Genomic DNA, 11,457 nt, shown 5'->3' with positions numbered 1-11,457 from the left:
AATAGAAAGTAAAACCAAAAATATTCATAAACTTACCTTGCGTGCACTCTTCCACATGTATTTCATATAAGCATAGGTGACATGCGGGTGGGCTGTGGGCAGTGGGTGATCAAGTTGCTTGGAGGGGTCGACACCCAGAAGGAGCACAAGAGTCTTATGGGCCAATGCCTGAAGGGATAAAGAGGAAAAAGGAAACTTGTCTAAGCACACGTAAATGATTAAGATTATTTGAATAACAAAACATTTAAAGGAAAATGGCAGACTCAAATAGAGGTGCAACAAACTCAAACCACACTACTCCATGAGGTAAAAGCCTTAGAGAGGTCATTTTTCACCTCATAATCACATTTCCTACCATTTTTGCCATTGGCCAATCACACCTCTTTTTTTCAGTCAATCATAGTTGAAGATTGTGGCAATTCTCTGTGTATGTGCTTAAATCGTGTGTGTGTGTGTGTGTGTGTGTGTGTGTGTGTGTGTGTGTGTGTGTGTGTGTGTGTGTGTGTGTGTGTGTGTGTGTGTGTGTGTGTGTTGATAGAAAAATTGGCCCATTGTCTGCCACCCCTTGCAATCAATTAAAATAACAGTGAGGTAAAGGATGGAAAATTGCAGCACTTTAATTGAGCAGATATGTGGTTTCAGGTTTCTAAACAGTGTGATTGAGGGTTCTGTGCTGCTTTCATCAGTGCCAACTTAAAACCGGTTGAAATAAAGATTTATTTCATAGCCTGGGTTCATGGTTACACTTAACTCTGTCAGAGCCTGACCTCCCCTTTCCGTTCGACAAGGCTGATTAAATCAACACTGATTTATATATTTGATATGTTCATATATTGTTGTTGCACATGTAAAGAGGTTCAGATGTGTGCAAGTTTGTGCATTTAGTCTGCATTAGGATGGCAGAAAATTATTTTTCAATCAAATTATTCTGATTGCCTGGGCAGGGATAAAATCAACATGCATTACCACAGTGTCTTTTTTATTCCACCCCAATCAGGAGTCAGCAAAGTCAGAAATTTCCAAATTGAAAACATAGGGGCTTTAAAAAAATGTGTGTATCACTGTGCAAATTGTGACATTTCAACTATGAATGCACTTGGGGAGGGGTAGAGTATCTACAGTACAATGCTTACATCTGATCTAGATTTGTCAAAGAAGGTACTGTTAACTCAATATCACAATTCATTCATTTATACACACAATGTGGATCCTTTAGTTTCATACATAATGAATTAAACACCAAAATTTGATGCACCTCGTCCATGATGCGGGGATTATTTATCGATTAAAAGGGCTGCTTTCATTGAGTGTACTGACCAGACGTCCACTCTTGCCACAGAGGCTGGCATATTTCAACCAAGTCCTCATGTCCTCGTGTGGGCTGATCACCAGCGATCTGACCATCAGGATCCTCTGCCAGTCTTCTACGATACGCTGACAACCCTGGAGAAATACACACAAACATAACAAGAAACAGACTTATTACCATTGTGTTACTGCTTTCAAAGAGATGCACCTGCTCGTTGCACTCAAGAGAATGAACACGTGCGAGAGAGGGGTACAGTTAAAACCCTGGAGGCTACTATTACTACCAGTGATCCCTGTCTTCTACAGCCCCCACACGTGCAGGCTCACGTGCTAAGAAAAACACACACACACACACACACAGGGCTGTACTAATGTATCTCTAAGGAGCAAGACAATCAGCTGACGTGTATAAAATCTCTCTTAACCCAAACCTGAACCTGAGTAATAGAACACAGTGCTGCAGAGGCAGGCAACACACAATCCAGCTCTGATGAAAAAAAGACTGTATAATCTCTTCAGTATGATTTGAATTGACCTTCGGGAGGTAGACAAAATAATATAAACACTTCATGAAAAAGGACTTTGATGTAACTTGGATATAATTACAAACACCATCACAACAGAGGGTTGTATTAGGTCACATGGAAACTAGCAGCAACAAATAGGGTCTCAAATATTTATGTTTAAGTTCAAACAACATAACAAACACTGATAAGAGTTTCACAGTTAATACAATCCTTCTTTGTGTCTGAAATGGTGATTTAGCTACGTAATAGTTTAAGTCTTTTTTTTAATGAAAAGTCGACCTTTTCACATTCAACCCATTTCTTTCAATTCTTAGACGACAGGAGCAAGTCTGGGTAAGCCTTTGAGTAATCTGTTGAAAGATAAGGCTAGAATTAAACTCTACACCTACGTGTCTGAAGTAAGCTTAACGTGATGGAATTAAAAGGATGAGTGCAGGTCCAATGGCAGCAGCTATGCTCAGTCATTAAAGTGACTGCTACAGTTTAGTCTGGATTTAAAAACCAAAAATTACTGAAATCATTAGGGAGGCTCAATTTACTCAATTTATTCAACTCGACTGAAAAAAACAAATGAACAACTGTAAGCAACTGCGACCTCACAGTCACACTGGAGAAAGGAAAATAAATGTTGGCTTGCCCAATAGCCTACTGGTTAAGACACGTGCTACATAACAGCAGTTTCTTAACCATCTATCACTTCATTGTTATAAGGAAGCCAAAATACATCAAACCCACTGCTTTTGTCTACAGGTAACACTTGTGTGATGTCTGAAAATGCATATTACCAGTCAATGGCTTTGATTAAGAATAATGCTGTGTAAAATTAGAAGTCTATAAAAAGAGCAAGTCCATGTGGATTCTCCATCTATCAAATATTTAACATTTAAATTAGTTTCCACCATCTTTTTCACAGATTTCGGAGTCAACTTTATTTTTCCCCTTTTTAAAAGGGTGATGAACAGCTGGGTGACTATAATTTAAAGCACACCAAAATAACAAAGAGCTTTTATTAGAAAGCCAAAATGAATTTGACTGTTATATTGTCAAAAGGGAATGGTTAATATATGGCATAGGTTCAATAAAACTGAGGTAAAATATTTTAAAATGAGGCCATAGAGGAGCACAGGAAACATTAGTGAAAGAAGAAGAGAAGAAGAGGAAAGTGAAAAAATGTCACATGATTTGCATTAGAAATGCTGAAACAGCACAAAGAGCAGGGATCAAAAGGGGATCAATAGTTTCCAACTGCAATCTAGGACAAATAGTCCAAAATTTAGACTGGTTCTCACAGACTGAAGTGCAAGAACTCATTGATACATTTACACACTCACAGTGGTGTGCAGTGCTGTCGTACACCTTCTACTGTACCACTAACCCCTTGATGAGGGAGACTGTTGAAGGAAAAAAGAAAGCATAAAGGAGCGGGACAGTGACTCCTTGACAGATGTGTGAGGTCAGCCTCAGATAAATCATTAGTGAGAAAGGAAACCTGTCAGGCACTGCAGACCCAGCTCTGGTGCTGGCATTATGGGCCTTCTCTGTTTGCTCAGGAAGACCCCACTTGAACCCACATACGGCCCCCCAAGCAGCCTTCATCTTTTATGAATGGAAAAAGTCAAGATGATCAAGAGTATCTTCATTTTACTGCACAAGGATTTGAGTGAGTCTTTTTTCCATTTAACTGCTAATTTTATGGAAAACCTGGAAATATCACAAAGAAACTTATTAGGTGGAATTCCGAGAGATAATGAATGCAATTTTTATATTTGATAAACAACAAAGAGCACTTTTTGTCTAAAAGCCAAATACAAAAATGTACACTATAATATAATATATATAATAATAATCGAATGCACCGACTAATGGTCCCAATTATCATGTAGTCACTAATTTTTGAAGATAATCACATTGACTGACATCAGAGATTGAAGCAATAAAAGATTTATGAGCCTGAAAAGTTATCCAGGAGGAAATGTATGTTTATTGAATTAATGACTATATGAATTTAACACTGTTCCATGCCTGAAATCAGGTATAGTGCCTGAGAACTTAAAGCCCTGTGACATAAATTCACATCCACATTCATACTGTTTCTAGAAAACTACAATTTCTCCTTTTGGTTTCTTTGTTTGGCTTTAAGAACAAACCATCTCATTATCTGTTTCTTTTTAGACTGTAAAATTGAGCAAAGGAGCAACAGGTATGCCAACAGCGCGTAAGCAGTATTATATATGCTGCATTAAACTGAGAAGCTTGGACGGCATGGTGTCAAGATTTAGGAATGGTACATCACGCAAAGAGCTTATCAGTTTAGCTGCCTGACTTGACTTCCCTTAACATGTACAGACAAGGCTTAGGCCTTTGAAATAAGCACATTTGATTTAGCTATAAAAAGCCGACATGGAAAAGATGAATTTCAATAGTATTATCTTAGATCAGATGGTATTTGTCTCAAGTTCCAAAGAATTGCTGGGTGGCTGAATTCTTCCCGACCGCTTGTGGAATTTTGGTTATTCCACACGTCATCCTGTCTTATTTAACAGCACGTACAACTCTGTAATTCATTATTAATGCTGATAATAACAGTAATTATAATCAGTCTCAGGAAGGTGGAAGAGTTTGGATCGGTTACGGTGTGGATTTCTGAAGATTCCTACTTGTAGAAATCAAGGGTCACATGAAAGGGTGGCTTACTTGGTGCTGCTTATGGTATTCAGTGGGCAACATGAAAAGACCACCTCCATTTCCATATTTTATACACCCTTTGAAATAACAATACCAAGGAGAAGTACAATGGTAAAGCTGCACTGAGTGGACAGCATGCAAAACACATCAGCTTTATAAAATAAACTAGATTTTCCTGATTTTAGGACTGTGCTGTAGCTCAAGCGATGGATTCATTTTCTGTAGACCAATGGGTTAATTTAGATTAATTCTAAAACAGACAATTTAGGGTTAGGGAATGGGACATATGGACTTTACGTACTTTATTACTACTAACCATCATCTGAAGTTGGTTGCAAGCAACATAAATTTCACTTGCCAGAGGACAAAGTGATTCTACTTAAATACTTAGATACTATTAAATACTAAAGCCTTTGTCATTGATATAATGGTATTAGTGTGTGTCTTTGTTTACACGTGTGGTGTGTGGCTAGTAATGTTTCCCATTAGTAACAGTAGCCTTCCCACATCTGCTTTACATTGCATTTGTAGTTACACGCGTGAGTGTGTGTGCGTGTGTGTGTTTCCATATATCATGTGCTGTAGTCACCTGAAGCCTCTCCCACCATGTTTCCCTGATGATGTCCCTCCTCTCTGGCACTAGCTTGTACTGGATCACCTCCTCCAGCTCGGACAGCATCTGGCAGGAGACCATGGCCTGGGAAACAAACAAGCACACACATTTATTCTTATTCGCAAATTCAGTATTATAGTTGTAAATGTATACTGCACAGATGGGGCAAAAGCCCCTTCTGTGTGATATAAAAGGGTTATTAAAGCTCATAAATTAACCACAGTCTGCAACTGAATGCATTCAGCAACTCCCTGAACCTTCATGTGTGGCATCTGTCAGAAAATATTTGGTCATCTCCATATGATGGCTTTGTTTACATCTCCAAGTGCAACAACATACAGAAGAAGATGCCTGCTCTGTCTGCTGTCAGTCTTCATGGTGAACAGCTAAAGTATGCACAGCTAAAGTATGCACATCTAAATCAACTAAGATCAAATGGCTTTCACGATAATGTTACCTGACAACATCTGTCTGAGAGGAGCAGTGCTGTTTTCAGATTTCAACAACTGATTTGAAATGTTGACCAGATAATTCCACTTATATAGACAGTAAAATAGCAGCAGTTTCTCCAGCTGTGGAGAAACAGTAAACATGAATCATTTGACATCTAAAGGACTTAGATCAGAGACTTACACTTTACAAATCATTGCTTCAATAAAACTTTGTTGCAGTGGCATAATCTTTCTGCACATGAATGCTATGAAAAATGAGATGGTAGACTGACGCCAGGCGCTGAATATTTTGGCTGTCTCGGAGGAACACTTACCCCGTAGGCTCGACTGTAGCTCTCTCCTGCCATGGCCGTCAGCTCAGCATCCAGGAGGTCTCTTGCTTTGTCAATACACTGCATAAAAAAACATTTACAGTGAGATCTGTGTGAGATTTATGACTACACATAAAGATAACAATGACTATTAACATCTTTTCTTAAAATGTACTGTGGAAACTGCAGATTTTATTGAAAAGTCTGCCTGAATGGTGCACTGATGTGCAATTATTAGTTCGCTTCTCAATTCACTGTAAATCCTCAACATTGCAAACACCGGTTTAAAACATGAATAATAATGGCAATAAAGGCATTTTTCTTAATAGTGTAATGTTTGCATGACCACAGAATGTACCATAATATCACCCTGTCCTAGAAGCTCCTTGCATCAGGACCAGCTGGGATTGGACTAAACCCAGACTATAAAAACACTTTTTACAAATGAGGGAATGTACGTTATTGCTTACTGCTCACACACCTTCTTACCTACTTAAAACCTGCCAACAGTGACATATTAGTGCAACTAGAACTAGTACGTCTGCTTGTATAGCAGAACAGTTTGATGCACTGCTGAGTGCCAAATGTTTTATGAGGAGAGGTAAATGAACTGTTGAGAGTCACAGCGTTTAAGTTATGTAACCAAGGTTGTTGATGTCAAATGCATCATCAAAAAACAGCCTAAATTTCCATGCACATTTAAAGAAAAGAGGAGGAATTGAAGGGCGATAAAGGAGGATTCAAAATGAGGACAGTTAGACATGACCATGTTGCAATTCTGAAACATTTTGGTTCATGGTGCTTGTAAACTGTCAGAACACATTCATGCTTAATTTTGTCTAGTTTCCTGTTTTTTCTGGCGTATTACAGTATGTTACTGACTCACTGTTAAATTCCCTGACTTTTCCTTGCAGGACTAAATGTCTCCAAATTCAAGGACACTGCAGGTATTTCATCACCAGTAAGAACCCTGAGGCGTGGAAAGACAGTAACTGAGAGAAAAACCTCATCCAGAAGAGCAAAAGGGACAAACAAGGACACAAGTATTGCTTATTTCTTGGGCTTCTACAGCCCGTGTTTTTGGGAACTATTATTAGCGGGAGGGTAAAATGAAGGAGGAAGACTGAGGAAGTTCTCTGAGGCCAGGACACACAGCTGTTTCAGACCCACTCCCACCAATTATTTTTTCGTGGGGAGGGAAAGGAGGAATGGCATGCCAAAACACCTCTTCAGGCACGCACAGCAAGAGAAGCGATTGTGGGGACGGTAGTTGGGACGAGGTGACAATGAGGCTGCTTCTTTACTGCCTCCACTCAAGTTATGGTGCTGTTTACTCCTGAATTACTGTGCTGGGGCCTCATTGGAAATGTGCAGTCCAGACGACTCCTGATAAATGCAGTGTCTGGCTTCTGGCAGCACAAACAAACCATGACCTAATTTTCCATTCTCTTATATAAAGGTTTCACCCATAGGCACACAGGTTTAAGTCCAGTGATCCAGTGGTTTGGGCCAAATCAACACAAAGTCAAAATAAGGCCAAAACATGACCCTGAAGTATGTGTTGTCAAAGTCAAAAAGACAGAGAGACAATTTACAATTCATACACACAGTGGACTAGATATATCATGAATCTTGTCTCATGAGACTGCTTTTTATGTAGGGAACATGACAGTGTGGGTCTACACTTCATTGATGGGACAGACCAAAGAAAGATTTACAAAGCAATGCAACCTGAAACATTGATGCATGCTGAGACTCGGGGAGCGCATGTCTGGTTGTTGGGAGTATAGAGAGAGGAAAACCCTGCCCTATGGAATCAAAAGGATTTAAGTGCAAGGATTACCAACCACATCCGGAAGACTAGACTGAGCTCATGTTGACATTTAAGCTTTCACCCTTGCTCCATCTGCTTCTCATTCCTCATCATTCATTGTAAGAGGCCTCATTGTCAGTAAGAGTCTGCTTTCCCTATTCAGCTGATGCAGAAGCCTATAGGCCACACCTGGATCTAATCTCAGAATTAGAGGACGTGGGGGCACGGAGAGCAAGTCTCCCAGGCTTTGTGGTCAAAAGGGGACTTGGAGGATGAGTTCAGGGAAATTGGAGGAACAGGTGTTTACTGGTCTCTCAGTGCTGGAGCCTGTGTTCGTTAGTCGTGCTTGGCATCCAGCTTGAACAAATCCACCTCCGGGGAACCATGAGCTCATCTACTATCCCCAACTTTCATCAAACAAAGAAAATACCACCCTGACCTCCGCCAGACATTGTTGACAGGGAGACAGGAGGGGTAAAGGGCTCATTATTTGTTTGAAGCTGAATGCTGTGATGATTTACAATTGCAAGAGTTACATAACATTTCTACACCAAAGTTGTACCACATTGTAAAAGAAAAAGAAAAAGCTTGTGCATTTTATACCATTTAATGAAAAGCCTGAGCTGATGGAGAAATTTGATCCTGTCTGGAATAGCCGTACAGACATTTTTTTATGTTTCTTTACAGTGTTTGCTTCCAATGATTTTAACTCTTCATACCTTGCTATAAAGACTGATGGAAATTCCAGAAGCCGTGAGACTAGGCGAATTCCCACGTGGTATGTCTTTACGAGATGTTTTCTAAAAATACAGACTTTACTGTATAATAATATCATGTGCTGTAGTCACCTGAAGCCTCTCCCACCATGTATATATGATATATAATATAAATAGAGAGGGGAGGGTCTACTCCATTGGGTGTTCTTTTGAGTGATGATATATCCCACCTGCTGGGCCAATGAGAAGAGGTCCTGATGTAGAGCTAGCACTGCTCTATAGAAAGCCCCATCATGTGTGTCTCTTGGGATCATACATGTATACTCCTCCATGCTGTCCCAGTGCCCTGTAGAAAAAAAAACAATCACATGAAGAAATTCACAAAGGCTGCCATAATGATAACGAGTGCAACATTTGATTATGGACAACTTCTAACCTAACAACTGAAGACTGGAGCTTAAAAGCCTATCACTGCTGTTTTGAACCATACTCCACCTCTGCTTGCTGTAATAAAAAATGAATGCAACCTCAACATTTTGCTTCCCAACAACACCAATAAAAGAGGGTCTGAGTTTTCAGATAGACGGCTCTGCTGGTTGTGTATGGTCTCACAGTTTACGATCGAGTTTGGAAAGTCAAAGCCACAGACCACAAACCTTAGGCGATGCTTCTGCACTGTGGTCCCCTGCTTTTCTCCATCATTGCACATTACGATATGTCAATGTTATGACTGGATGCCATTCCCATCTGGTTATGTGAGAGGGACTTGGCAAGAGCTCTTACTGTTTTCATTGCTGCTCTGTTTGATTGCATTGTTGAGTCAGACTTAAAATTTGACCAGAGTGACAATAAATATCTTGAATGTTTTTTCCAGTTAATATTTTTCAGCATATGATATGAAGTATCTGTGTGGTTACCTAGACCCCAGGCGGCAGCAGCAGCCATACGAGCCATCTTGGCTTGGGTTTCCTCGCTGACCAGTGTCCATTCCTCACAGCACTGCTGGTGCAACTGGCCCCTGGAAAACATTAACCACATGCTTCAGATGGTAGAAAAAAGAAAAAAAAAGAAACCAGATTCTGTCGAATCACATATTCTGAGTGATGACATCAGTTAAGTCCTACTGCATGTTCACAGTGATGCAGTTTGCAAGATTCAGAGACTGATCTGTGCTATCATCAGGCTACCTAGTTGATCATGCAATCAGGTGCAGAGTTTTATGGAATGCACTGCAGTATGGTGACATGGACTGCCAACAATTCACTGGATAACAAAGAGCAAAAGACAACCCGGAATAATTCTGTCATTGTGCAATGCATATAAACTTCTCTGCATATTACCTGGTGTCTGAGAGCTATGTGATTTTTCAGCATACATACAATAAATGGCTGCTTCACAGTGCTTCATAGACCAAAGCGACCCTACAACATAGTGTGATGTGACTAAAATAATAATGCTTTGACAGCAGCTTTTATAGCACGTCTATATAGACCTTAATAATACTGTTTAAAAACATAAAAGCATAACATTAAAACATAAAAATAGCCTTTATCTTCAACAGAAAAAAGGCTCTTCTAAAATCAAAGTATTATCATAATAAAAATCATGTCAAGACACTAAATATTATTTTCCAATTTTCATGTGCCAAATAACAATTAAAGAAATGATTTACCACAATAACCATGCGCTTTTGGCCAAGGAAGAGAAATAAACTGACTGAAGGTAAGCCCTGGTTTCAATTACATCTGCCATTATTTATTTTTTCATTTGTTCTCAAAGATGAACATCAGCCGACTGTTCTTCCTACCACAGTCTGATAATATCAAGTATTCCGGCAAACAGATGAATGTTCCCGTTGGGGTCAGATGCATTTAACCAAAACTAATTCCTCATTAACAACAATCAGTTCTGCACAGGCCAACATGAGATCAAACCGACCGCATGTGTTTTACAGGCAGGATGCTGGAGCGACCTTGGTTGAGAGGATAAATAAAGGGAGGAACAGACAGAAGAACAAAAAAAGAAAGGAAAAAAGAGAGAGACAGGTTTGGATAAGGGTCAGTGAAGTGAAGCCGTTTTCCAGCTGCCTGCCTATCGTATAACGTGAAAGCAACAAGTACGAAAAGCTCCGGTACACTGGTCATGTGTGTCCCTACAGCAGACAAAAAGTCGAGTGGAAAGAATAGCTTGAGTTATAGTTTGACTCAGCAGATCATATCTTCAGAATTTCAATTAAATAATAAATAAAATAAACCCTGTCAACTCAAAAGGAGTCTTTAATTTAGTCATGTAAAAAGTTTCCATCACTGGCTAACTGTAATGAAAGCTGGTTTCTATTCATTTCATTTTAAAGTACCAATGGAATACTTGGTCCAGGACAGTGTAGATGTTAACCAACTGCACATGATTGACATTCCCTCATTTTTGTTAGTTTACTTTTACCTGTTGGTGCCTGAGCAGAGGCCTAATAAGCCAGAATGTGAAAACACCTGCATGGGTGTTCAGGGCATTAAAGTGACACACTAGCATCATAATATAACAGAACACAACTATGGTTGCCAGGAATCTGACATCCTGATATTTTGTGATACAAAATTAGCTAAATCTACTCCCCGGAAAAAAACCTTAAGGATCCAGCTGTTTTTAGCATCTGTGCATGTGAGTCTGTGTGTTCACATACTGAGGACTAATATATGTTCCAAAATAAAGATGCCTTTTCCAAAGTCCAATCTTGAAATGCTGTTATCTATACTAATTCAACTATGTGACAAAATGTATTTTAGAGAAAGTGTGAACAAAGTGAAGTGCAAAAACAAAACAAAAACAAACAAAAATCATTTTCTCATGACAAAAAAAAGAAGGAAAAAATGTCAAAACATTTATCAAGCACTCACTAACACTGCTGACAGAGTGCTGTACACAGTATGTTTGAACAGTTACAAAGTAAAGGGGGTAGACTCATACCTGGCATGTAGTTTAATATGATCCACAATTGCTGCAGTGATAATTTAATTCATTCTGAGTCATTTTTC

At 39.3% G+C, this 11,457-nt stretch overlaps 1 protein-coding gene across 3 annotated transcripts in view; it reads right to left on the bottom strand.

Annotated features, from left to right (window-relative positions):
- mtor (mechanistic target of rapamycin kinase) overlaps nt 1–11,457 on the bottom strand; it is an 85,661-nt gene that overhangs the window by 19,903 nt on the left and 54,301 nt on the right. For all 3 annotated transcript variants that reach the window (XM_062426536.1, XM_062426538.1, XM_062426539.1), the window contains exons 31-36: nt 9,343–9,443; nt 8,656–8,771; nt 5,900–5,977; nt 5,110–5,217; nt 1,318–1,443; nt 37–168 (exon numbers count right to left, since the gene is read on the bottom strand). In XM_062426536.1, coding sequence (XP_062282520.1) covers nt 37–168; nt 1,318–1,443; nt 5,110–5,217; nt 5,900–5,977; nt 8,656–8,771; nt 9,343–9,443 — 661 coding nt within the window. The remainder of the gene's footprint in view (nt 1–36; nt 169–1,317; nt 1,444–5,109; nt 5,218–5,899; nt 5,978–8,655; nt 8,772–9,342; nt 9,444–11,457) is intronic.

The sequence above is a fragment of the Scomber scombrus genome, chromosome 10 (assembly GCF_963691925.1).
Source record: "Scomber scombrus chromosome 10, fScoSco1.1, whole genome shotgun sequence".
Classification (NCBI taxonomy): Eukaryota; Metazoa; Chordata; class Actinopteri; order Scombriformes; family Scombridae; genus Scomber; species Scomber scombrus.
This window is presented reverse-complemented; position numbering and strand designations above follow the sequence as displayed.